General features: G+C 53.6%; 1 protein-coding gene across 1 annotated transcript; it reads left to right on the forward strand.

Annotated features, from left to right (window-relative positions):
- On the forward strand, positions 1 to 27,964 carry OSBPL11 (oxysterol binding protein like 11). Its single transcript, XM_044298906.1, has 14 exons — positions 1 to 971; positions 1,110 to 1,328; positions 4,486 to 4,554; positions 6,206 to 6,381; positions 6,476 to 6,555; positions 6,677 to 6,862; positions 12,096 to 12,297; positions 14,407 to 14,552; positions 15,206 to 15,343; positions 17,457 to 17,946; positions 26,636 to 26,822; positions 26,908 to 27,090; positions 27,191 to 27,344; positions 27,437 to 27,964. The coding sequence occupies exons 2-14, from the start codon at positions 1,189 to 1,191 to the stop codon at positions 27,491 to 27,493; spliced, it is 2,208 nt and encodes a 735-aa protein (XP_044154841.1). The 5' UTR covers positions 1 to 971; positions 1,110 to 1,188; the 3' UTR covers positions 27,494 to 27,964.

Consider the following 27,964-nt stretch of genomic DNA (forward strand, 5'->3'; position numbering starts at 1 on the left):
AGTGACGGAAGCCTTCTCGTCCTGCCCGGGAAGGCTGCGGAGGAGACATGGAGACAACGGGGGCGGTTGCTGGGAGCTCGTGACTGAAAGAACGGGAGCCGCCTGCGCCTATAGAGCCGGTCACGTGAGCAGAGCCGCTGCCCTGTGTCATGTGACCTCAAACTGCGCTCACCCGCACACACCTGGCACCTGGAGACCTATTGCATATATATTCACACCCCTCAGCTGAACCTGTCCCATCCCCCCATACATACAGTGCTGCCCCCTATAGAGAGAGTTCTGGGAGAGAGACTGCACCACTGAGACATCAGCATCTGAGAGAGTGCTCCACTGAGACATCAGCATCTGAGAGAGTGCTCCACTGAGACATCAGCATCTGAGAGAGTGCTCCACTGAGACATCAGCATCTGAGAGAGAGTGCTCCACTGAGACATCAGCATCCGAGAGAGACTGCACCACTGAGACATCAGCATCCGAGAGAGTGCTCCACTGAGACATCAGCATCTGAGAGAGAGTGCTCCACTGAGACATCAGCATCTTAGAGAGAGTGCTCCACTGAGACATCAGCATCTGAGAGAGTGCTCCACTGAGACATCAGCATCGGAGAGAGTGCTCCACTGAGACATCAGCATCTGAGAGAGTGCTCCACTGAGACATCAGCATCTGAGAGAGTGCTCCACTGAGACATCAGCATCTGAGAGAGTGATCCACTGAGACATCAGCATCCGAGAGAGAGTGCTCCACTGAGACATCAGCATCCGAGAGAGAGTGCTCCACTGAGACATCAGCATCCGAGAGAGAGTGCTCCACTGAGACATCAGCTCCAGAGAGAGTGCTCCACTGAGACATCAGCTCCAGAGAGAGTGCTCCACTGAGACATCAGCTCCAGAGAGAGTGCTCCACTGAGACATCAGCTCCAGAGAGAGTGCTCCACTGAGACATCAGCTCCAGAGAGAGTGCTCCACTGAGACATCAGCTCCAGAGAGAGTGCTCCACTGAGACATCAGCTCCAGAGAGAGTGCTCCAGAGAGAGTGCTCCACTGAGACATCAGCTCCAGAGAGAGTGCTCCACTGAGACATCAGCTCCAGAGAGAGTGCTCCACTGAGACATCAGCTCCAGAGAGAGAGTGCTCCACTGAGACATCATCTATTAGACCGCACATGTGAGACAAGTGACCTCAGGAGGTGATGGCTCTGGACTCCACCATGCAGGGGGACCCTCCGGCTATGAGAGTCTCTGATAGTGATGGGAAGCTGGACCTGACCCCCAGCCCCCACAACCACCGTGTGGCCCCCCGGGGGGTGAGCAGCAAGGTGTGGCAGTACAGGTCAGTGTGCTGCAAGCAGGGGCCGCCCCCAGGACGCATGTATCCCCTGGGGCGGGTCTGTCCACCTGTGGGAGTCCGGGGGGAGGGGTCCGTCCAGCCACCTGCGGGAGTCCGGACCTGTGGGAGTCCGGGGGGAGGGGTCCGTCCGCCCACCTGTGGGAGTCCGGGGGGAGGGGTCCGTCCGCCCACCTGTGGGAGTCCGGGGGGAGGGGCCCGTCCACCCACCTGTGGGAGTCCAGGGGGAGGGGCCCGTCCGCCCACCTGTGGGAGTCCGGGGGGAGGGGGTCCGTCCGCCCACCTGTGGGAGTCCGGGGGGAGGGGGTCCGTCCGCCCACCTGTGGGAGTCCGGGGGGAGGGGGTCCGTCCGTCCCACCGGGGGGAGGGGGTCCGTCCGTCCCACCTGTGGGAGTCCGGGGGGAGGGGCCTGTCCGCTCTGCTGCAGTGTGCAGGACGATTGTCCTTTTACGTTTATCTCGGTGACTCCTCAGCATTTTTCTAGACCTCTGCTCACTGTCTGGTCTGGGCCCCTGCCGACCATGTGTCATTTATGATGCTGGGGTCTTCTCATCAGTAGGAGGGGCCTCCCTTGTAGCTCCGCCCCCTCTTGTTATTGTCCCGGTTAACACCCATGATTTGAGGAACACAGCGGTCCAGTCACGTGATCAGTAGTACCGCCCTGTGGCCCCCATGGGTACCGCTGCAGTCCTTGATTTCAGGGCCATCACTGGTTAATACTTGACTCCTTGTGATGGGGAAGCGAATGTTGTCGGATGTGGAAAGTTCTGGAAACTTGGTATCAGCGGCTAATAGGCCGAGTTACAGGAGGAGCGTCGTGCGGTGCTGTTACAGTGTGTCAGCGCAGGTGCCTCCTCTGGTGTCCCCGCTGCTGAGGTACATGAGCTTCAGGTTCCCCACCGTGTCTCTGGGGGGCGCTCTGCTCGGGCCGTGCCGCTCGGGGAGACGAGAGTCCAGGCTGCAGGTCGGCAGTGTAAACCAGAAGGATCCAGAACCTTCCCATAAAGGTAAAATGGACCTTTTAATGATCTCTTAAAGCATAAGCTCAGCTCCCGCGGACCCCGGCGACGGGTGCACAATGAGGGGCTTCACCTCTCAGACCAATGTATGGTTATTAGCATCTTCCAGGGTTCCTCACGGTTTGTTGCAGGGGACTCGTAGGAGAGGGACGCGGTGGTGACATCACTGGGCAGCGCAGCTGGGGACAAGCGATAAAAACCTAGTTCTCCCTCCGCGTCCCTTCCTAGACCTCAACCCAGGGACACCCCTTAATGGTAGGGGTTCCCTGTCCTCGTACCTGGTCTAAATGCCCCATCAGACCCTGTTCAGGGAGGGGGATGTAGATGAGCGCAGATAAGCGTCCCGCCAGAGGACAGAGTTACGTAGAAAAGACAATTTCCCAGTCGGTAAAGATCACGACCGGTTCGTCGGGGAAAAGTCCTCTTTACCTTTCAGTCTCACAGTGGAGACTATCACTCGGGCCCCTCAATCAGGACCCTCTGGGAGGCTAGAGCCAGGGTGCAGGCTTCTGGGATGTTGGGGGTCAAACTGGCGCCTTAAATACTGCGGTCCCAGCTCCTCAGACCGCCTGTATGCTTCTCCTCCACATTATGAAGGGTGTATACCAATCGCTCTCCTGAGCTATGATGTAGTTCACAGTAGTATGACACATGGACAATTGAGGGCTAAAAAACGCCGCTCTGGAACACATGCGTTCCATAGAGCGGACGTTATGTCATCATTCAGAGCCGGAAGAGTCTAGACTGCAGCAAACCCTCAGCTGTGTGAGCAGGGCTAAGTGGATGTAAACAACCAGTGTTTCCTTTCACTGACTGCAAGCAGAGATCTTAAAAATGGTGAGGCTGTTAGACGTCTAATAGATATATAATAGACGTCGGCCCTTTAAGTCCGATCCATCCTCACCTCAGCCTGTGTGTTCCGGATAATGAGCAGACAACTGGGCGTTACCATTCCTTTTGGGTTGTAGGGAGAGTGTGAGGGGTGTCGGGACGTGTGCAGGGTGAGGGGTGTCGGGACGTGTGCAGGGTGAGGGGTGTCGGGACGTGTGCAGGGTGAGGGGTGTCGGGACGTGTGAGGGGTGTCGGGACGTGTGAGGGGTGTCGGGACGTGTGAGGGGTGTCGGGACGTGTGAGGGGTGTCGGGACGTGTGAGGGGTGTCGGGACGTGTGAGGGGTGCCGGGACGTGTGAGGGGTGCCGGGACGTGTGAGGGGTGCCGGGACGTGTGAGGGGTGTCGGGACGTGTGCGGGGTGTCGGGACGTGTGCAGGGTGAGGGGTGTCGGGACGTGTGCATGGTGAGGGGTGCCGGGACGTGTGCAGGGTGAGGGGTGCCGGGACGTGTGCAGGGTGAGGGGTGCCGGGACGTGTGCAGGGTGAGGGGTGCCGGGACGTGTGCAGGGTGAGGGGTGCCGGGATGTAGGGTTTTAGGGGCGTGTAAATGGTTGAGGGTGTCCGGACGTGTGCGGTCGGGATGTTAGGTTGTAGAAGCGTGTGCATTGTGAGTGGTGTCAGGAAGAGTGCAGTGGAGGGTGTCGGGACGTAGGGTTTTAGAGGCGTGTGCATGGTTGGGGGTGTCGGGACATGTGTGGTTGGGATGTTAGGTTGTAGGAGCGTGTGCAGTGGAGGGTGTCGGGACGTTAGGTTGTAGAAGCGTGTGCATTGCGAGTGGTGTCAGGAAGTGTGCAGTGTAGGGTGTCGGGACGTAGGGTTTTAGAGGCTGGGCGTGTAGGGACGTCTGCTGTGGAGGGTGTTAGAATGTGTGCATGGTGGTGAGGGGTGTCGGAATGTAGGGTTTTAGGGGCGTGTGCATGGTAGGAGGTGTTGGGACGTGTGCGTTGGGGGGTGTGGGGACATTAGGTTGTAGGGGTGTGTGCATGGTAGGAGGTGTTGGGACGTGTGCAGTGGAGGGTGTCAGGACCTTTGGTTGTAGGGGTGTGTGCATGGTGGGGGGTGTTGCGTTGTAGGGGAGTGTAAACGGTGAGGGGTGTCAGGACGTTGGGTTGTAGTGGCGTGGTGGGGGTGTTGGGATGTAGGGTTTTCGGGGCGTGTGCATGGTGGGGGTGTTGGGACATCTGGAGGGGGCTCGGGGCCGTGTCTCATCTGTCCTCTGCTCTTCCCATCAGCGACCACATGGAGAACATCTGCGGCTATCTGATGAAGTACACCAACCTGGTCACCGGCTGGCAGTTCAGGTAATCTCCACAGCCTGGGTGGGCCTTGTGGTATCTGTGCGGAGCGCCCCCACAGCACGCTGCGCAGGTTGGAGCCTGGAATATTTCTCATATATCTTACAACATACATGTGATGAGTCCATGCCACCAGCAGGGGCGCTCTGTCACTGCAGGGTCCTATGAGAACATACATGTAATGAGTCCATCCCACCACCGGGGGCGCTCTGTCACTGCAGAGTCCTATGAGAACATACATGTAATGAGTCCATCCTACCACCGGGGGCGCTCTGTCACTGCAGGGTCCTATGAGAACATACATGTAATGAGTCCATCCCACCACTGGAGGCGCTCTGTTACTGCAGGCTCCTATGAGAACATACATGTAATGAGTTCATCCCACCACCGGGGGCGCTCTGTCACTACAGGGTCCTATGAGAACATACATGTATTGAGTTCATCCCTCCACCAGGTGGCGCTCTGTTACTGCAGGGTCCTATGAGAACATACATGTATTGAGTTCATCCCTCCACCAGGTGGCGCTCTGTTACTGCAGGCTCCTATGAGAACATACATGTAATGAGTTCATCCCACCACCGGGGGCGCTCTGTTACTGCAGGGTCCTATGAGAACATACATGTAATGAGTTCATGCCACCACCAGGGGCGCTCTCACTGCAGGGTCCTATGAGAACATACATGTAATGAGTTCATCCCTCCACCAGGTGGCGCTCTGTTACTGCAGGGTCCTATGAGAACATACATGTAATGAGTTCATCCCTCCACCAGGGGGCGCTCTGTTACTGCAGGGTCCTATGAGAACATACATGTAATGAGTTCATGCCACCACCAGGGGCGCTCTCACTGCAGGGTCCTATGAGAACATACATGTAATGAGTTCATCCCTCCACCAGGTGGCGCTCTGTTACTGCAGGGTCCTATGAGAACATACATGTAATGAGTTCATCCCTCCACCAGGGGGCGCTCTGTTACTGCAGGGTCCTATGAGAACATACATGTAATGAGTTCATCCCACCACCGGGGGCGCTCTGTCACTGCAGGGTCCTATGAGAACATACATGTATTGAGTTCATCCCTCCACCAGGGGGCGCTCTGTTACTGCAGGGTCCTATGAGAACATACATGTAATGAGTTCATGCCACCACCGGGGGCGCTCTGTCACTGCAGGGTCCTATGAGAACATACATGTATTGAGTTCATCCCTCCACCAGGTGGCGCTCTGTTACTGCAGGGTCCTATGAGAACATACATGTAATGAGTTCATCCCTCCACCAGGGGGCGCTCTGTCACTGCAGGCTCCTATGAGAACATACATGTGATGAGTCCATCCCACCACCAGGTGGCGCTCTGTTACTGCAGGCTCCTATGAGAACATACATGTATTGAGTTCATCCCTCCACCAGGGGGCGCTCTGTTACTGCAGGGTCCTATGAGAACATACATGTATTGAGTTCATCCCTCCACCGGGGGCGCTCTGTCACTGCAGGCTCCTATGAGAACATACATGTGATGAGTCCATCCCACCACCAGGTGGCGCTCTGTTACTGCAGGCTCCTATGAGAACATACATGTATTGAGTTCATCCCTCCACCAGGGGGCGCTCTTTCATGCCACAGGATATTTTTGATGCGTTGATGGTTTTGCGCTTTTCTCAGGTTTTTCGTCCTGAACAATGAGGCGGGGCTCCTGGAATATTTCGTGAATGAGCAGTCAAAGACCCAGAAGCCGCGGGGGACGGTGCAGCTGGCGGGGGCCGTCATCTCCCCCAGCGATGAAGACTCCCACACATTCACAGTCAATGCTGCAAGTGGAGAGCTGTACAAACTGAGAGGTGAGGGGTTAACGGGGGCGTGCCCTGGACGTGCCCGGCACACGGGTCGTACTGTGTTGTGCTCGTTAGTAATCTGCTCGTTATGTCTCCCCAGCTTCAGACACTAAGGAGCGCCAGCACTGGGTGAGCCGCCTGCAGATCTGCACCCAGCACCACACGGAAGCCATCGGCAAGGTGAGCGGAGAAGGAAGTCCCGGGGTGGGGGAGGGGGAGCGGGTCTTCTCCAGCGCAGTGAGCGGGCCCCCCGGGGGTGGTGTGCCGAGGACGCTGTGGTCACTCCTGCTCTCCTCTGCAGAACAATCCTCCTCTGAAGTCTCGCAGCTTCTCTCTGGCGTCTCAGGGCAGCGGCAGCTCTCCTGGCACCCAGCGGCGCCCCAGCCAAAATGCTGCATCATTCTTCAACATCGGGCATCACCGCGCCATGCCAACCAGCAGGAAAACCTACATGCTACAGCCCGACCACCTGGGAGAAGTGCGGGAGGTAAGTGGGAAACTTACCACTTTGAGTCGGTCTCCATCAGGGCCTGAGAGCCTTGTGGAAACAGTCAGCAGTAGGCTAGCCGAGGATCGGGGGTGGTCTGACTGCTGGGACGCTGACGGATCAGATGGTCGGGGCTCCGCTTCATCCGCTAGACGTGTTGGCCACGGACTGTATAGGGTCCCGGCGGCGCAGTGTTCGCTGCACTCATACATGAAATGGACGTGTTCTACAGTCTGTGGAGCGGCCGCGCGGATGTGGACAGCACGCAGGTGACATCCGTGATCCGTGTGCGCTCCGCAGTTTTTGCAGACTCATAGAAATGAATGTGTGATCCGCAGAAAATGTGGTGGGCGCGAGAGCAGTGCTCAATGCCAGGCGGAGGCACCGTCTCCTGGACGTGCGGTCACGATATCTCACCTGCGGATACTTTACAAAGTGCACGGAAAATGTGAAATGTAGAAGTGATGGGAGTGATTAGGCAGCGCGTGCGGAGGGATCGCGTTACCAGACACTTCCCATACTGACCTAGAACTGTAGGCAGCAGCGACAGCTCGCAACGTCCCATGGAGACCGCACTGAAAGGGGGAGCGTATGTCCTGTCCATGGCTCTGAGTACAGAGGATGCACCTATATGGAGATCACCCCGTAATATATATAACTAATGTCATCTCTGCCTCCCCATTCTGCTGGGCATGATTGGAAACGGTCACCGAGCATGTACACTCCCCTCTTACAGCTCAACGGAGCTCCAGTCATAGAGGCAGCGCTATAATACAGACATTACAGTGAAGACACTGAACAAGCAAGGAGACTGGGAGATTTCAGCACAGGATAAGTAATGTATGTACACAGTGACTGCAGCAGCAGAATAGTGAGTGCAGCTCTGGAGTATAATACAGGATGTAACTCAGGATCAGTACAGGATAAGTAATGTACGTACACAGTGACTGCACCAGCAGAATAGTGAGCGCAGCTCTGGAGTATAATACAGGATGTAACTCAGGATCAGTACAGGATAAGTAATGTATGTACACAGTGACTGCACCAGCAAAATAGTGAGTGCAGCTCTGGAGTATAATATAGGATGTAACTCAGGATCAGTACAGGATAAGTAATGTATGTACACAGTGACTGCACCAGCAGAATAGTGAGCGCAGCTCTGGAGTATAATACAGGATGTAACTCAGGATCAGTACAGGATAAGTAATGTATGTACACAGTGACTGCACCAGCAGAATAGTGAGTGCAGCTCTGGAGTATAATACAGGATGTAACTCAGGATCAGTACAGGATAAGTAATGTATGTACACAGTGACTGCACCAGCAAAATAGTGAGTGCAGCTCTGGAGTATAATACAGGATAAGTAATGTGTGTACACAGTGACTGCACCAGCAAAATAGTGAGTGCAGCTCTGGAGTATAATACAGGATGTAACTCAGGATCAGTACAGGATAAGTAATGTATGTACACAGTGACTGCACCAGCAGAATAGTGAGTGCAGCTCTGGGGTATAATACAGGATAAGTAATGTATGTACACAGTGACTACACCAGCAGAATAGTGAGTGCAGCTCTGGAGTATAATACAGGATGTAACTCAGGATAAGTACAGGATAAGTAATGTATGTACACAGTGACTGCACCAGCAGAATAGTGAGTGCAGCTCTGGAGTATAATGCAGGATAAGTAATGTATGTACACAGTGACTACACCAGCAGAATAGTGAGTGCAGCTCTGGAGTATAATACAGGATGTAACTCAGGATCAGTACAGGATAAGTAATGTATGTACACAGTGACTGCACCAGCAGAATAGTGAGTGCAGCTGTGGAGTATAATACAGGATGTAACTCAGGATCAGTACAGGATAAGTAATGTATGTACACAGTGACTGCACCAGCAAAATAGTGAGTGCAGCTCTGGAGTATAATACAGGATGTAACTCAGGATCAGTACAGGATAAGTAATGTATGTACACAGTGACTGCACCAGCAGAATAGTGAGTGCAGCTCTGGAGTATAATGCAGGATGTAACTCAGGATAAGTACAGGATAAGTAATGTATGTACACAATGACTGCACCAGCAGAATAGTGAGTGCAGCTCTGGAGTATAATGCAGGATGTAACTCAGGATCAGTACTGGATAAGTAATGTATGTACACAGTGACTGCACCAGCAGAATAGTGAGTGCAGCTCTGGAGTATAATGCAGGATGTAACACAGGATCAGTACAGGATAAGTAATGTATGTACACAGTGACTGCACCAGCAGAATAGTGAGTGCAGCTCTGGAGTATAATGCAGGATGTAACTCAGGATAAGTACAGGATAAGTAATGTATGTACACAGTGACCGCACCAGCAGAATAGTGAGTGCAGCTCTGGAGTATAATACAGGATGTAACTCAGGATCAGTACAGGATAAGTAATGTGTGTACACAGTGACTGCAGCAGAATAGTGAGTGCAGCTCTGGAGTATAATACAGGATGTAACTCAGGATCAGCACAGGATAAGTAATGTGTGTACACAGTGACTGCACCAGCAGAATAGTGAGTGCAGCTCTGGAGTATAATACAGGATGTAACTCAGGATCAGCACAGGATAAGTAATGTATGTACACAGTGACTGCACCAGCAGAATAGTGAGTGCAGCTCTGGAGTATAATACAGGATGTAACTCGGGATCAGCACAGGATAAGTAATATATGTACACAGTGACTGCACCAGCAGAATAGTGAGTGCAGCTCTGGAGTGTAATACAGGGTGTAACTCAGGATCAGTACAGGATAAGTAATGTATGTACACAGTGACTGCACCAGCAGAATAGTGAGTACAGCTCTGGGGTATAATACAGGATGTAACTCAGGATCAGCACAGGATAAGTAATGTATGTACACAGTGACTCCGCCAGCAGAATAGTGAGTGCAGCTCTGGAGTATAATACAGGATGTAACTCAGGATCAGTACAGGATAAGTAATGTATGTACACAGTGACTGCACCAGCAGAATAGTGAGTGCAGCTCTGGAGTATAATACAGGATGTAACTCAGGATCAGTACAGGATAAGTAATGTATGTACACAGTGACTGCAGCAGCAGAATAGTGAGTGCAGCTCTGGAGTATAATACAGGATGTAACTCAGGATCAGCACAGGATAAGTAATGTATGTACACAGTGACTCCGCCAGCAGAATAGTGAGTGCAGCTCTGGAGTATAATACAGGATGTAACACAGGATCAGTACAGGATAAGTAATGTATGTACACAGTGACTGCACCAGCAGAATAGTGAGTGCAGCTCTGGAGTATAATACAGGATGTAACTTAGGATCAGTACAGGATAAGTAATGTATGTACACAGTGACTGCACCAGCAGAATAGTGAGTGCAGCTCTGGAGTATAATACAGGATGTAACTCAGGATCAGTACAGGAGAAGTAATGTATGTACACAGTGACTGCACCAGCAGAATAGTGAGTGCAGCTCTGGAGTATAATACAGGATGTAACTCAGGATCAGTACAGGATAAGTAATGTATGTACACAGTGACTCCACCAGCAGAATAGTGAGTGCAGCTCTGGAGTATAGGACAGGTATTATAGGTATATACATTGTATCCCCTGAGGTGCTCTCACACTGTGGCCTGGTGTGTGCAGGAGAGATATCAGCCGTCTTTCTTCTGTGGCTCCTCTGTAAGAGGCTCTGTCATCAGGATCAACCCTATTAAACCATACACACTGCCTGGTGGGGCTCATCATGCTGATTAATACTACATCTTTCTTTTATCTGTTTGCTGAACAGCTGCAGTGAAATCTGTGTTTTTATTCATATGCTAATTAGAAGTTTGGGCACCAGTAGGCGGGGCTACATTATTTGAGCACTGCTTTGTAACCCCCCCCCGTGCTCTGCACAGTCCCCCCTCCCCTTGATTGACAGGGCTAGACCTGCTGAGAGCAGAGCCCTGTCCAAGAGCTGTGTGCTAGCAACATCCTATCACTATGTACTATAGCTTCACCACACTGACATCTGCTCATCTACATATCGCTGCTTTATTCACAGGCACAATATATGATCACACAGACACCAGTGATCTGTTAGCTTGTAAATATCGGAGGAACGTGCTTCTCTATGCAGTAATGCGGTAGCTTGGTGGGAAGCGCTTGTTCTGCATGTAGAGATCCCGGGCTTGAATCCTGGGAGAGACGTCCATAAACATTTTTTATTTTTTTTCCCTCTCATTTAGCCCATAATAAAAGGCTATCCTATAATCCTATAATACAAGAAGAGGCCTCACTATAGTCAGGACAGTGTTTTGAGTTGCTGTTTTTTTCCCAGGCCCAATATGTGATTGTAAACCGCAATATTTATGAGCTTTTTAAGCCTGAAAACATTACTCTCAATATAAGGACATAGGGGGTAATTTATTAAACAGAAATATGCCTAAATTCGGTCCTTTGCGCCACTATCTGCGACTTTTCCCCGCTCACACCTGGCTTAAAAAAGAGGAAGGGGAGGCCGGGGAGGCGTCTCATTATTTACTGCGCCTTTTTTAGTCGTAGAAAATGGTCTAAATGTAAGACCGCAAGGAAGCTTCTTACATGTAGCTTCTGTTTAGAAAGCTCATCTACATATCATATACACTATGTACTATAGCTTCACCACACTGACATCTGTTTAGAAAGCTCATCTACATGTCATATACACTATGTACTATAGCTTCACCACACTGACATCTGTTTAGAAAGCTCATCTACATGTCATATACACTATGTACTATAGCTTCACCACACTGACATCTGTTTAGAAAGCTCATCTACATGTCATATACACTATGTACTATAGCTTCACCACACTGACATCTGTTTAGAAAGCTCATCTACATATCATATACACTATGTACTATAGCTTCACCACACTGACATCTGTTTAGAAAGCTCATCTACATATCATATACACTTTCTGAGCAGATGTCAGTGTGGTGAAGCTATAGTACATAGTGTATATGATATGTAGATGTAACACAGCTCTGCAAAACATATGGGGTGTTACATAGCAGTGCTGAACGGGTTCAGCCCCTTCTGGTGCTCCGACATGCTCATTTGCATATGAATAAAACAGCAGATAGCTCCAGACAAAGGAACGGTGTAGTATTAATCAGCATCTCTTTAGATCTCTTTAATTCTTCTGTGTCTGGGGCCACACACTGGTCTCTCCACCTTCTGATGTGTCCTCTCTTCAGATGATGTCGCGGGCGGAGTGTCAGCAGAGGGAGTTGATGCGCGGGATAGAAGGCCTTCCCCCCAGCGGTCACTTCAGTTCCCTGGACCAGGATCTGCTGATGCTGAAGGCCACGTCTATGGCGACCATGAACTGCCTGAACGACTGCTTCCACATGTTATACCAACAGCACACCGCTCTGCAGAAGAGCAGCTTTCCCGCTGGTGAGTGCCCCCCCCCCCCCCCCAGATGATCAGCGGCATCAGTGGTGTTTCTCAACGGCTCCTCCCCCTCCTAGTGAAGTACTGCGTATCGGTTACCACCCAGCAATCGCAGACTGTACTGTTACCACCCAGCAATCGCAGACTACCCTTATCTGTATACTCGGAAGGTATGCTGCAGTGCACATAGACCCCCGGTGTTGGAGCCCCTTCCCTGCTGTACAGCCGCCTGGTGATCTGACATTCTGCGATCATGAATAGTTAACAGGAGCAGCGGCGCCCGCACATGAGAAAGGGGCATGTAAATAATTTATCCCGGTTCTCACAGCCGCCTGACTGTAACCAGAGCTCAGGTGACAGCAGGTCACAGCCGCAGGGGGAACGCCCCCGACCGCTCACCCTGGTACCGCAGGTCGTCAGTATGACCTGAGCCCTGCTCCCCCAGCGTCACCGCTATATCGCATATAGGAAGCAACAAGCCCAAAACGCGGATAATGCAGATTATTGGTGAGGGTGTACGCCGGGCGGAGGTCTCGCCACTTCTGTGATGCGCTGTTCACACAGGGACCAATCGGTCTACAGTCGTTACTCCACCTCGTAATCCGCTCCGGGCCCCCGATCCAAAGGCCAGATTGAAAAGCTCATAATGTAATCCATATGGAGCAGCCACGTGTCCCCTCTCTGCCCCGAGTACTGTGCCCCGCTGCTCCCCCTCTGCCCCGAGTACTGTGCCCCGCTGCTCCCCCTCTGCCCCGAGTACTGTGCCCCGCTGCTCCCCCTCTGCCCCGAGTACTGTGCCCCGCTGCTCCCACTCTGCCCCGAGTACTGTGCCCCGCTGCTCCCCCTCTGCCCCGAGTACTGTGCCCCGCTGCTCCCCCTCTGCCCCGAGTACTGTGCCCCGCTGCTCCCCCTCTGCTCCGAGTACTGTGCCCCTGCCGCTTCCCCTCTGCCCCGTGTACTGTGCCCCTGCCGCTTCCCCTCTGCCCCGTGTACTGTGCCCCGCTGCTCCCCCTCTGCCCCGTGTACTGTGCCCCGCTGCTCCCCCTCTGCCCCGTGTACTGTGCCCCGCTGCTCCCCCTCTGCCCCGAGTACTGTGCCCCGCTGCTCCCCCTCTGCTCCGAGTACTGTGCCCCGCTGCTCCCCCTCTGCTCCGAGTACTGTGCCCCGCTGCTCCCCCTCTGCCCCGTGTACTGTGCCCCTGCCGCTTCCCCTCTGCCCCGAGTATTGTACCTAGTGGCGTCCTCTGTGTTCTAATTACTGTTCCCCACTGCTTCCCCTCTGCCCCGTATGGCTGAGTACTGTGCCCGACTGTATCCTCTGTCTTGATTATTGTGCCCAGCCATTTCTTCTGTGCCCCAAATACTGTGCCCGACCGCCTCCCCTCTGCCCCTGTGCTTATCCTGTGTACTGTGCCCGGCAGCTGCCCCTGTGCTCCACCGATTATCCTCTGCCCGGCCGCTGCCCCTGTGCTTATCCTGTGTACTGTGCCCGGCAGCTGCCCCTGTGCTCCACCGATTATCCTCTGCCCGGCCGCTGCCCCTGTGCTTATCCTGTGTACTGTGCCCGGCAGCTGCCCCTGTGCTCCACCGATTATCCTCTGCCCGGCCGCTGCCCCTCTGCCCCTGTGCTTATCCTGTGTACTGTGCCCGGCAGCTGCCCCTGTGCTCCACCGATTATCCTCTGCCTGGCCGCTGCCCCTCTGCCCCTGTGCTTATCCTGTGTACTGTGCCCGGCAGCTGCCCCTGTGCTCCACCGATTATCCTCTGCCCGGCCGCTGCCCCTCTGCCCTGCCACTGTTTGTAGTTTCCGGCGGTGACATTGAGCGCGCTGTCGGGCTCGCTCCTGCGCGGTGTCGCCTTACCCCTCAGTATCAGGTTCTCTCTGGCAGCGTGGCAGTCACCGAGGGCATTGTCGATCCCACAGATCTCGCTGAGGCGCTGGGAGAAGCCGCACGTTCTGCGCTCCTCCGGATTTTTAGGGCGCTGTTCCCGGCCGCCATGTCACATGATCACCGCGCGCTGTAGGGCCGCCATGTCACATGATCACCGCGCGCTGTAGGACGTTCTGCATGGATCATGAGCCGCTTTAAGTACAAAACTCCTTTTCCCACAGGGGCGCCGCTAAACTGGTTGGAACCAAAGAGCCTCCTGTCCGCGCACCTGGAGAATGGAGAGGCCCCCCGCTTCACGGCCGAGGACAGTAAGGGGCCCGACTTACTGATTGAGATGCAGGAGCCGGAGAGCAGCCCGCTGAGCAGGGTAAGCACCCCATCCGCCCCGCATCGGGGGCGACAGACGTGAGCCCACCCCCCGCGGTCCAACCAGTGGCATGTCGGCTGCACAGACAGTAGTGCTGGACTGAGGGTTAATGCTTACCAGTACGTAGCACAGGGGCCCCCACATATCAAGACATGGGGCCCTTCAAAGACTGTGGTAGAATCACATCATGGGGGGCCCCTTCACCCCCACAGTGTGATGTCACCGATCTGCAGGAGCCCCTGTAAGAGATCACCTGACCTTACAGTCCTTTTGCATTTTTTCATGATGCCGTTGCCATTTTTGTGACTAGTGGAGCAGAGGGGGCGTGGCCTGTGTGGAGCGGAGAGGGCATGGCCTGTGTGGAGCGGTAGATGGAAGCTGCCGGGCCGAGCCGGTGTAGAGCTCAGATTGACGCTGCTCACACCAGCGCCAGATCAGCAACCCCCGGCTGTGACCGCGGAGTGTGGAGCCGCCAGTCACTGCAGCATCTGAGGGGTTAAATTTCCAGACTTGTTATCTCCAGTCCCAGCAATGGAGGCGACGGCAGCGGTAACATCACCACGCTGGGTGTGTCCTCAGGCAGATCCGCCCCCGAGGTAGTGGACTGCGGCTCATGCCCCTGTGCTCCTCACTGTCTCTTCTGTCCCTCACAGGACCCTGTGGATATAGACCCGGAGGAGGAGGAGGACGCGTGGGAGCTGACGGAGGATGATCTGGGGGCGGTGGAGGAGCAGCGCAGCGTCATCCTGCACCTCCTGTCACAGCTGAAGCTCGGCATGGACCTCACACGGGTCAGTCTCATTCTGTCCAGACAGCAGAGTTCCTATACATTCTTGTTCACTCTTCAGAGCTGAATCCCCCAGTTTTCAGTAATCTCTGCTTGCTGTCAATGAATTGAAACATATGCTTTAAATTCATAGCCTGTAAACCGTCCCTGAACTAGTCCTGCTCACAGTGTATCAGTGCAGACAGCCCCCCTCCAGTGCTGAGTGTCTGTTACAGTGTATCAGTGCAGACAGACCCCCTCCAGTGCTGAGTGTCTGTTACAGTGTATCAGTGCAGACAGACCCCCTCCAGTGCTGATCGTCTGTTACAGTGTATCAGTGCAGACAGACCCCCTCCAGTGCTGATCGTCTATTACAGTGTATCAGTGCAGACAGGCCCCCTCCAGTGCTGAGCGTCTGTTACAGTGTATCAGTGCAGACAGGCCCCCTCCAGTACTGAGCGTCTGTTACAGTGTATCAGTGCAGACAGGCCCCCCTCCAGTACTGAGCGTCTGTTACAGTGTATCAGTGCAGACAGGCCCCCTCCAGTACTGAGCGTCTGTTACAGTGTATCAGTGCAGACAGGCCCCCTCCAGTACTGAGCGTCTGTTACAGTGTATCAGTGCAGACAGACCCCCTCCAGTACTGAGCGTCTGTTACAATGTATCAGTGCAGACAGACCCCCTCCAGTGCTGAGCGTCTGTTACAGTGTATCAGTGCAGACAGGCCCCCTCCAGTACTGAGCGTCTGTTACAATGTATCAGTGCAGACAGACCCCCTCCAGTACTGAGCGTCTGTTACAGTGTATCAGTGCAGACAGACCCCCTCCAGTACTGAGCGTCTGTTACAATGTATCAGTGCAGACAGACCCCCTCCAGTGCTGAGCGTCTGTTACAGTGTATCAGTGCAGACAGACCCCCTCCAGTACTGAGCGTCTGTTACAGTGTATCAGTGCAGACAGACCCCCTCCAGTGCTGATCGTCTGTTACAGTGTATCAGTGCAGACAGACCCCCTCCAGTGCTGATCGTCTGTTACAGTGTATCAGTGCAGACAGACCCCCTCCAGTGCTGATCGTCTATTACAGTGTATCAGTGCAGACAGGCCCCCTCCAGTGCTGAGTGTCTGTTACAGTGTATCAGTGCAGACAGACCCCCTCCAGTACTGAGCGTCTGTTACAGTGTATCAGTGCAGACAGGCCCCCTCCAGTGCTGATCGTCTATTACAGTGTATCAGTGCAGACAGACCCCCTCCAGTGCTGAGCGTCTGTTACAGTGTATCAGTGCAGACAGACCCCCTCCAGTACTGAGCGTCTGTTACAATGTATCAGTGCAGACAGGCCCCCTCCAGTGCTGATCGTCTATTACAGTGTATCAGTGCAGACAGGCCCCCTCCAGTGCTGAGTGTCTGTTACAGTGTATCAGTGCAGACAGACCCCCTCCAGTGCTGATCGTCTGTTACAATGTATCAGTGCAGACAGACCCCCTCCAGTGCTGAGCGTCTGTTACAGTGTATCAGTGCAGACAGGCCCCCTCCAGTGCTGAGCGTCTGTTACAGTGTATCAGTGCAGACAGACCCCCTCCAGTACTGAGCGTCTGTTACAATGTATCAGTGCAGACAGACCCCCTCCAGTGCTGAGCGTCTGTTACAGTGTATCAGTGCAGACAGGCCCCCTCCAGTGCTGAGCGTCTGTTACAGTGTATCAGTGCAGACAGGCCCCCTCCAGTGCTGATCGTCTGTTACAATGTATCAGTGCAGACAGGCCCCCTCCAGTGCTGATCGTCTGTTACAATGTATCAGTGCAGACAGCCCCCCTCCAGTGCTGATCGTCTGTTACAGTGTATCAGTGCAGACAGACCCCCTCCAGTACTGAGTGTCTATTACAGTGTATCAGTGCAGACAGACCCCCTCCAGTACTGAGTGTCTGTTACAATGTATCGGTGCAGACAGGCCCCCTCCAGTGCTGAGCGTCTGTTACAGTGTATCAGTGCAGACAGGCCCCCTCCAGTACTGAGCGTCTGTTACAATGTATCAGACTCTTCTAGTGCTGCTTGTTAATGTAGGCTGATTTCTTTTGCTCCGGTCGCCTCCTCGTTGGTGACTTTGGCGCAGGTGACGCCTTCTCACGGCTGTTATTTGCAGGTCGTCCTTCCCACCTTCATCCTGGAGAAGCGCTCACTGCTGGAGATGTATGCAGACTTCCTGTCCCACCCTGACCTCTTCCTGTCCATCAGCGGGGGGCTCACCCCGGAGGCTCGCATGCTGAGGTTTGTGGAATATTACCTGACCTCCTTCCACGAAGGACGGAAGGGGGCCCTGGCCAAGAAGCCGTATAACCCCATCATCGGGGAGACCTTCCACTGCTCCTGGAGGGTCCCTAAGGACTGTGTTCAGACCCCCCAATCCTCGGACACCGTGGAAGACTCGCTGGATCAAACACCGACTCAGGAGGACTCCGGAGACGAGAAGGACTACTACACCGTCAGATTTGTGGCTGAGCAGGTTTCTCACCACCCTCCAGTCTCTGGATTCTACGCGGAGTGTCCAGAGCGCAAAATGTGCGTCAACGCCCACGTGTGGACCAAGAGCAAGTTCATGGGGATGTCCATCGGAGTCACTATGGTGGGAGAAGGTGATTTGACCCTGAACAAGCAGGGGATGTAGGAACGTTTCATCTCTGAAGCTGCAGAATAGTGAGTGCAGCTCTGGAGCATAATACAGGATGTAACTCAGGATAAGTAATGTATGTACACAGTGACTGCACCAGCAGAATAGTGAGTGCAGCTCTGGAGTATAATACAGGATGTGACTCAGGATCAGTACAGGATAAGTAATGTATGTGCACAGTGACTGCACCAGCAGAATAGTGAGTGCAGCTCTGGAGTATAATACAGGATGTGACTCAGGATCAGTACAGGATAAGTAATGTATGTGCACAGTGACTGCACCAGCAGAATAGTGAGTGCAGCTCTGGGGTATAATACAGGATGTAACTCAGGATCAGTACAGAATAAGTAATGTATGTACACAGTGACTGCACCAGCAGAATAGTGAGTGCAGCTCTGGAGTATAATACAGGATGTAACTCAGGATCAGTACAGGATAAGTAATGTATGTACACAGTGACTGCACCAGCAGAATAGTGAGTGCAGCTCTGGAGTATAATACAGGATGTAACTCAGGATCAGTACAGGATAAGTAATGTATGTACACAGTGACTGCACCAGCAGAATAGTGAGTGCAGCTCTGGAGTATAATACAGGATGTAACTCAGGGTCAGTACAGGATAAGTAATGTATGTACACAGTGACTGCACCAGCAGAATAGTGAGTGCAGCTCTGGGGTATAATACAGGATGTAACTCAGGATCAGTACAGGATAAGTAATGTATGTACACAGTGACTGCACCAGCAGAATAGTGAGTGCAGCTCTGGAGTATAATACAGGATGTGACTCAGGATAAGTAATGTATGTACACAGTGACTGCACCAGCAGAATAGTGAGTGCAGCTCTGGAGTATAATACAGGATGTGACTCAGGATCAGTACAGGATAAGTAATGTATGTACACGGTGACTGCGCCAGCAGAATAGTGAGTGCAGCTCTGGAGTACAATACAGGATGTAACTCAGGATCAGTACAGGATAAGTAATGTATGTACACAGTGACTGCACCAGCAGAATAGTGAGTGCAGCTCTGGAGTATAATACAGGATGTAACTCAGGATCAGTACAGGATAAGTAATGTATGTACACAGTGACAGCACCACCAGAACAGTGAGTGCAGCTCTGGAGTATAATACAGGATGTAACTTAATGATTTTCCTAGTCTACGACGTAAAGTCATAGTTTTATTAAGACACGGAGGCGAATATTGCTTTCTCTTCCTTTACTGATCACCATAGCAGCAAGGAGAAACAAAAAACAAATGCAAATGGTCACCATAGCAACCCATATGTCCCACCCCTACAGCCCCAATATAAGGCTGCGTCCAAGGCGGTACTTCCTCTTTCTCTGCGAACCAGTCCATAACAACCAACGAACAGCAACTCAGGAACAGTCCAAGAACAATCCGCGCCAACGAACCCCTCAGAATCCAAGCAGGAACTCTCCAGCGACAGGATCCACATCAGGAGACGGACTGGAACCAACATCCAAGACTCCCAGCACATCCAACGTGGAAGCAGCAGGAGCCGGAGGGAACAACCTCATCCAAAACAGGAGCAATCAAAGGCATGAAGACTCAACCTGAAAGAACAAGAGAGATAAACACCGATAAAGCGAGGTCATGGCACCAGCCAAAACCCATCTCCAGTGGACACCACAGGCCCAGGACGATGGTAAGCATACATTCAAGCACGAGCACATAATGGCGAACAACTGAACCCTCCCAGCGTACTAACAGACCCAAAACCCTGCCTACCCACTAAGTAGAGGTAAGCGGCCGAACATACCCCCCCCCATACAACCAGAGTCCAGGGGAGGGAAGGGAGGGCAATATTCGCCTCCGTGTCTTAATAAAACTATGACTTTACGTCGTAGACTAGGAAAATCATTAAGTTTTACATCAGACACGGAGGCTTCATATTGCTAGTTCAAAGCTGGTTAACCAAGGGATCAAATAAATGAGGAGGAGGACGGAAATAATACTCACGGAACGTGGAGGAACTCGACCAGTCCGCCAATCGCAGGATGTCCTCCAGGCGAGCACCCGAGACCGCCAAGGAGGTAGACGCCGCCCCGCGCGCCGAATGAGCTGTAAACACCGAAGTGTCCACACCGGCAAGAGCCATAACCCATTTTAACCAACGGGCCAAGGTGGGGCTAGTCACCGGGCCGAACGGGTGACGGATGGAGAGAAACAACTGCGGCACAGTCGGAGACCTGTGAGGACGAGTCCTGGCCTCGTACTCTCTCAAGCAAGCTACCGGACACAAGGCCGGGGAAGCTGGAAAGCTGGGATACGAAACGACCCGGATGCTCGTTTTCGTGCGTCTCGAAATGTTAAATGACACGCCCTCCGGGGTGAAGGATCTGGCGTCGTGGTCCAGAGCCCGCACATCAGAAACTCTTTTACAAGAAATCAAGCAAAAAGAGCGTGAGCAACTTCGCGGAAAGCTGACGTAAGGAAAGGTCAGCATTGGAAGGCCAAGAGGACAAAAAGGTAAGTACCAGGGAAACATCCCAAGTGGAAGAAAACCTCGGGCGGGGAGGCCGAGAAAGACGTGCGCCTCGGAGGAGGCGCGAAACGGAAGGATGCTGTCCTGCCGGAACGCCATCAAACCCCAGGTGCGATGAAGAGATCGCCGAACGAAAAAGGTTGATCGTCCTGTAAGCCTTACCCCCTTCAAACAGAGAGGTGAGGAATTGAAGCAACTGAGCTACAGGAGCTGAAACGGGATCCAGGTCCCGTTCCACGCACCAGCCAGCCCAAGTTCGCCAGGCCGCCCGATAAGATTTTCGGGTGCCGGGAGCCCAAGCGTCGTCCAAGAGGCGCCTAGCTGCCTCCGAAATTCCGTCGACCGCTCCTGGAGTCCTGAGAGCCGGCAGGCCCTCAAACGAAGGGATCCGTCCAGGAGCAGGGGGTGGAGAGTCCCCTGAGGGCAGCGCAGGAGAGAGGTCGGGTTCGGAAGAAGGACTGGGATGTCCACCAGAAGCTCCAGGAGAGACGGGAACCATACCTGAGATTCCCAGAACGGGACTATCGCCACCAACTCCGCCCGATGGCGACGCACCTGGAGAAGCATCCGAGGAATCATCATGAATGGGGGAAAAGCATAGAGAAGGCCGGAGGACCAGTCCTGCAGAAACGCGTCCGCCGCCATCGCCTCCGGATCCGGGCGCCAACTGTAGAACCGAGGGAGGTGAGCGTTGAGCCGGGAGGCGAACAAGTCCACGGAAAAGGGTCCCCATCTGGACGACACCTCCGAGAAAATCGACGGGTCCAACTGCCAGTCGCTGCCGTCCGTAAGATGGCGGGAACTCCAATCCGCCCGTACGTTGTGAAGTCCCGGCAGGTACTCGGCTTGCACCATGATGTCCCTGGAGAGACAATACGCCCAAAAATCCTTCGCCAACCCCGCCAGGGTAGCCGACTGGGTTCCGCCCAAACGGTTGATGTAGCGAACCGCTGAAATATTGTCCATCCGGAGACGGATACATGCATTGGCCAAACCGTTGGTAAAACTCTTGACGGCCAAAGAGCCGGCCAGCAACTCTAAGGCATTGATGTGCAAGCGCGTCTCGACCTGCGACCAAGGCCCCCCGGTGGAGACCCCGTCGCAGTGTGCTCCCCAGCCCTGAAGGCTGGCATCCGACTCGATGGTGAACTCCGGCTGGAAGCCAAAAATCGCCCTGCCGTTCCAAGCTTCCAGATTGGCGATCCACCAACGGATCTCTTCCTTGGCCTCCGCATCCAAGTCCACCATGTCCGCAAAGGAGGCCCCCGAGCGGAGGTGCGCAATCTTCAAGCGCTGTAGGGCCCGGTAATGCAAGGGCGCCGGGAAGACCGCCTGTATGGAGGATGCCAGCAGGCCGATGATGCGGGCTAGATGACGCAGGGACAGGTGGGCATTGGTCAACGCCCGTCGCAGTTCCTTGCGAATGGACCGTAACTTGTCCCCCGGCAGGCTGAGGGATTCCGAGATCGAGTCCACCGTGAAGCCGAGGAAGTCCAACCTCTGGGAGGGAGTGAGCCAAGACTTCTCCAAGTTGAGTAGGAAACCGAGCGACTCCAGGAGATCCGACGTCCATCGGAGGTGTTGCAGCAGCGACGATCTGGACTGATGCATCAGGAGGATGTCGTCCAGATAAATTATGAGGCGCACCCCGCGACTCCTCAGCCAGGCCATGACCGGACGCAGGAGCTTGGTGAAACACCACGGAGCCGACGACAAGCCGAATGGAAGGCATGTGAATCTCCAAACCTCGCCCTTCCAGAGGAAACGAAGGAGATCCCTGGACTGGGGGGCCACCGAGACCGTCAGGTACGCGTCCTTCAGATCCAGCTTCACGAGCCAATCCCCGGGGGAGAGGAGGTCCCGAAGTAGATGGATGCCCTCCATCTTGAAGTGTCGGTACCGCACGATGCTGTTTAGCGCCCGGAGATTGATGACGGGACGCATCTGCCCCCCTTTCTTCTGGACTAAGAAAATGTTGCTTATCACCCCCCTTGAGTGACCGTGAGCTCTCTCTATGGCCCCCTTGAGGAAAAGGGAAGAGAGCTCCTCGTCCACCCGAGCGGAGTCCGATCCCCTCCGAAGAGGGGCCGGCGGGAGCTGTACCGAGCAAGGGGTGTCTATGAGCTCTATGGAGAAGCCCCTGACCGTCCCCAGAACCCACGGGTCTGATGTGATTAGTTCCCAAGCGGGTAAAAAATGCCGAAGTCTGCCCCCTACATAAGGTACCGAAGAATCCCCGACCGGGGTCTGACTTACCGGAAAACTTGCGGGGAGCCGTGTTTCCTCGGAAGGAACGGGAGCGCCATTGTCCCCCTCTGGATGGGAAGAACGTCTGGGGAGACCGCTGGTCTTGAAACGCAGCTCGCTGGGAGAAGGAGCCTCTGGAAACACCCCTGCCTCGGGTGCTGGAACGGCCGGACAGACGGCCCCTGTTGCTGCCGGCCCTGTGAGAGACCCGGCCCTGGAAGACTTTGCGCATAGTGGCCTGCGCCTTGTCCAGAGCGGAAAACGTGCCGACGAAGCGGCTGAGGTCCTTAATAAAGGAGTCCCCAAAAAGTAGGCCTTCCGCCTCTTTGCCCGTCTCCGTCTGGGCGAGATTAATGAGCTTGGGGTCTATCCTAAGCAGGATGGCCTTGCGCCTCTCCACAGATAGGGACGCATTGGTTCCCCCGGCGATGCAAATCGCCCTCTGGGCCCAGCCCGTGAGCTCCTCCGGGTCAATGTGGGAACCCTCCTGTCTGGCGGACTCCGCCAACTCCATAATCTTTGCCAGTGGACCGAAAATATCCAGTAGCTTATCCTGGCAGCCTCTAAGGGCCGAATCCAAACCCTTCTTGGCATTCCACCCAGACTTAGACAAAAACTGGGTCATCTTTGGGTCCACGACGGGCGTGTCGCAGACCTTATGGGGTATAATGGGCCGAGGACACTCAGCCCGTAGTTTACTGCGCGCCTCTTTGGACAGAGGACGACGGGCCCAATGCTCCAGATAGCTGCTAATCTGGGAATCGGGGAGCCACTCCGCTGATCTGGGATGATGGAGGGCCTCAGGATCAAACATGGGGGCCCCGGAGGAATCCAAAGGTAAATTGTCAGCTGAGGTAGTGGAGGAACCTACAGCTAAAGGCATAGCAGGGGGAGTGGCAATGGGGTCGGACCCCCGAGGGGAGTCATCCTCCTCAGAAAAATCAGAAGCCTCTGCTGGATCCTCCGGGCCCGAACCCAGATCCGAGTCAGAGACGGCATCCGCTAGGGCTCTAGCGTGCTTCCACACCCGCGATTTGTCAGCCTGGCGGGGACAAGCTCTCTTACGCGACCTCAGCGCGTCGTCTGGGGTGGTCATCAACACACCGGTCATCGTCTCCTGTCCCACAGGAGGTTCAGCAGCAAAAGAGTGCTGTGCAGTCTCAGGTGGAGCAAGTCTGGCCCCAGCTAGGGGGTGTGCAGACAGGGCCTGGGAGATGGTCTGGGACAAAACCGTGGACATGGAACCCATGGCCTGCAGGATTGCATCAGACACAGAGCGCTGGATGAGTTGCGCCTGTGAGTCTGAGCCAGGGAGACTAATATTGCCAGAGGTTCCACCCCTAGGGGGAGATTGGGCCGAGGGGTCCATGCTGCTAAGTAAAAGAAACAGGGCACCTGTAAGGAGAGGGCAGAGAGGAGAGCCGGAGGCCAAAGAAAACGCAGCGCCAGTTAACTGAGGGGTTAATCACCCCAGGAGCGAGAGGAGAGGAGCGCTAACACAGAGGAACCGGCAGCCGTCACGCAGGAGACCGGATGAAGCGAGATCTCGCGGGAACGGGAACCAAAATGGCCGCCGGAATCTCGCGAGATCTCGCTCCAGACAGCCAGAGTGAGCGCGAAAGCGGGGAGAAAAGGGCGCCGACCAGAGCGAAGACGCGCGCAAGGTGAGGGGCGTGCCAGAGGGGAGTGCCCAGCACAGGGGAGGTAAAATGGCGGCAAGGCCAGAGAATCGGCCCGGCACTGTGGGGAGTCCCAAGTAAAAGTCCCGTGGGATAAACAGAGTTAGACCACAGATCCGATGGCACTGCACATAACCCTGCTACCTGCTGTAGAAGAGAGGGGACGAGCGGAAGGGGCCCCAGGGAAAACGCCGCGCGCGATCAGGTCCCAGTACTACTGGGGTAGGCAGAGGATGCCCCGACAGGGGAAACAAAGATAAAATATATATCTATATCTCGCTGCCTAAACGTAAACACCTAAAGGGAGAAAACAAACCCCAGGGGAGAAATATAACCCGGGGAATAGCCAGAATTAAACTCTTAGGGAATAACAGTCAGCAGATAAAATAAAATGTCACTTATCTGGTGAGCAGCAAGAAAGAGGAAGTACCGCCTTGGACGCAGCCTTATATTGGGGCTGTAGGGGTGGGACATATGGGTTGCTATGGTGACCATTTGCATTTGTTTTTTGTTTCTCCTTGCTGCTATGGTGATCAGTAAAGGAAGAGAAAGCAATATTCGCCTCCGTGTCTGATGTAAAACTCAGGATCAGTACAGGATAAGTAATGTATGTACACAGTGACTGCACCAGCAGAATAGTGAGTGCAGCTCTGGAGTATAATACAGGATGTGACTCAGGATCAGTACAGGATAAGTAATGTATGTACACAGTGACTGCACCAGCAGAATAGTGAGTGCAGCTCTGGAGTATAATACAGGATGTGACTCAGGATCAGTACAGGAAAAGTACTGCATGTACACAGTGACTGCACCAGCAGAATAGTGAGTGCAGCTCTGGAGTGTAATACAGGATGTAACTCAGGATCAGTACAGGATAAGTAATGTATGTACACAGCGACTGCACCAGCAGAATAGTGAGTGCAGCTCTGGAGTATAATACAGGATGTAACACAGGATCAGTACAGGATCAGTAATGTATGTACACAGTGACTCCACCAGCAGAATAGTGAGTGCAGCTCTGGAGTATAATACAGGATGTAACTCAGGATCAGTACAGGATAAGTAATGTATGTACACAGTGACTGCACCAGCAGAATAGTGAGTGCAGCTCTGGAGTATAATACAGGATGTAACTTAGGATCAGTACAGGATAAGTAATGTATGTACACAGTGACTGCACCAGCAGAATAGTGAGTGCAGCTCTGGGGTATAATACAGGATGTAACTCAGGATCAGTACAGGATAAGTAATGTATGTACACAGTGACTGCACCAGCAGAATAGTGAGTGCAGCTCTGGAGTATAATACAGGATGTGACTCAGGATCAGTAATGTATGTACACAGTGACTGCACCAGCAGAATAGTGAGTGCAGCTCTGGAGTGTAATACAGGATGTAACTCAGGATCAGTACAGGATAAGTAATGTATGTACACAGTGACTGCACCAGCAGAATAGTGAGTGCAGCTCTGGAGTATAATACAGGATGTAACTCAGGATTAGTACAGGATAAGTAGTGTATGTACACAGCGACTGCACCAGCAGAATAGTGAGTGCAGCTCTGGAGTATAATACAGGATGTAACTCGGGATCAGTACAGGATAAGTAATGTATGTACACGGTGACTGCACCAGCAGAATAGTGAGTGCAGCTCTGGAGTATAATACAGGATGTAACTCAGGATCAGTACAGGATAAGTAATGTATGTACACAGTGACCGCACCAGCAGAATAGTGAGTGCAGCTCTGGAGTATAATACAGGATGTAACTCAGGATCAGTACAGGATAAGTAATGTATGTACACAGTGACTGCACCAGCAGAATAGTGAGTGCAGCTCTGGAGTATAATACAGGATGTAACTCAGGATCAGCACAGGATAAGTAATGTATGTACACAGTGACTGCACCAGCAGAATAGTGAGTGCAGCTCTGGAGTATAATATAGGCTGTTTATGAAGGCTCATTCTTTCTCTGGTACAGTAATGATTTAGAGGTGACATATGTTTAACCCTTGTTGATCAGAAGAGTCTTGTAGAAGTCCTCCATAGATTCGGGGGCCTCTGGTCTTCTGTCCCTCACTCGGCCGATGGACGATGTTTGGGGTGATACTCGTTCAGTTTTAGGATGTCCCGGGTTCCTGGAGCTGCTCACTCACATTCAGGTCTTTGGGGAGCAGTTTCTTTCCTTTTTGGGCTGTTCTCAGTGTTGTCCGTTTCTAGGTGTCCTGCGCCTCCTGGACTATGATGAGGAGTACACCTTCACGCTGCCCTGCGCCTACGCCCGCTCCATCCTCACCGTACCATGGGTGGAGCTCGGAGGGAAAGTGAACGTGAACTGCTGTAAGACGGGCTATTCTGCAGCCATCACCTTCCACACAAAGCCTTTCTATGGAGGAAAGTTACACAGGCGAGTATCCTGGAATGGGTGAGCACCCGGAGGTCCTCAGGACTGTGCAGCATCATGGAGGTGACTTGTGGGCTTTATTTTTCAGGGTGACTGGTGAGGTGAAGCACAACCCTACAAACTCTGTGGTCTGCAAGATTCAGGGCGAGTGGAACAGCGTCCTGGAGTTCACGTCCAGCAGCGGCGACACCAGATGTGTGGATCTGACGAAGCTGCCGGTGACCAGGAAGAGAGTGCGGCCGGTGGAGAAGCAGGGGCCGTTCGAGTCCAGGTGAGGAGGCTGGCCTGTACCTAGTCGTCAAGCTCCACCCCCTGCGCAGTGGGGGCCGCTTCTACGTGGGCTCATAACCGTCTTGTTTCTGCTGCTCCAGGAGGCTTTGGTCTCATGTGACAGAAGCCCTGATGGCGAAAAACTTAGAGAAGGCAACGGAGCACAAGAGAGTCCTGGAGGAGCGCCAGCGGGCGGAGGAGAGGCACCGCGCCGAGACCGAGACGCCCTGGAAAACCAAGTACTTCATCAAGGAGGTAAGAAAAGATGCTGCCATCCAGAGCTGCAGGTCCTGTGCCCCCGCTGTGCTCTGAATCCCCCTTTAATTGTGTGTTTTTGCGGTCCACAGGGTGACGGCTGGATATATAACCACCCTCTGTGGAAGAGCTGGAGCTCCTCGCTCTAAACTGGGTGAATCTGCAGGAATGGAGCACGGACCCCCCCTGCGGGGTTGGCACCCCTGTTTTCTACCCCCCAGCCTGGACACACAGAGACTACTCCTCTGCTCTGAACTCCTGGCATCTCATCCAGTATTAATCTGCCTCTTTCTTGTCGCTGACTGCTCCCTGAGCGGTTGGAACGTCCCACTCCGGATGCGACCACAATCTGCTTTTGTTTAGGTTTATTTTTGAGAAATGTGGATTAATCCTTTCCCTGCACATGCTGCCTCTGCCCCCCGTATGGTTGGATGGGCTGGGGGCTCAGGAGGATGATGGGGGTTGTACAGTAAGAGTGGTGCCTTATCTCTCTCTTCTGAATGTCGTCTTCCAAGCCGCGTGTCTGCTCTTGTGGGAGCGGCCCCCTCTCTGGTGTTAGGGCTCCGGAGCTTTGGGGGTGAAACTGTGTGATGGAAGAAGAGAATAAATTGTGAATTGTC

This window comes from Bufo gargarizans, chromosome 6 (genome assembly GCF_014858855.1).
Source record: "Bufo gargarizans isolate SCDJY-AF-19 chromosome 6, ASM1485885v1, whole genome shotgun sequence".
Taxonomy (NCBI): domain Eukaryota; kingdom Metazoa; phylum Chordata; class Amphibia; order Anura; family Bufonidae; genus Bufo; species Bufo gargarizans.

Bases quoted from the DNA above. Each gene is read 5' to 3' on its own strand.
- OSBPL11 (XM_044298906.1), top strand. From the start codon at position 1,189: ATGGCTCTGGACTCCACCATGCAGGGGGACCCTCCGGCTATGAGAGTC. The intron at 15,344-17,456 runs GTCAGTCTCATT...TGTTATTTGCAG, and splicing joins TCGGCATGGACCTCACACGG to GTCGTCCTTCCCACCTTCAT. The intron at 27,091-27,190 runs GTGAGGAGGCTG...CTGCTGCTCCAG, and splicing joins CAGGGGCCGTTCGAGTCCAG to GAGGCTTTGGTCTCATGTGA.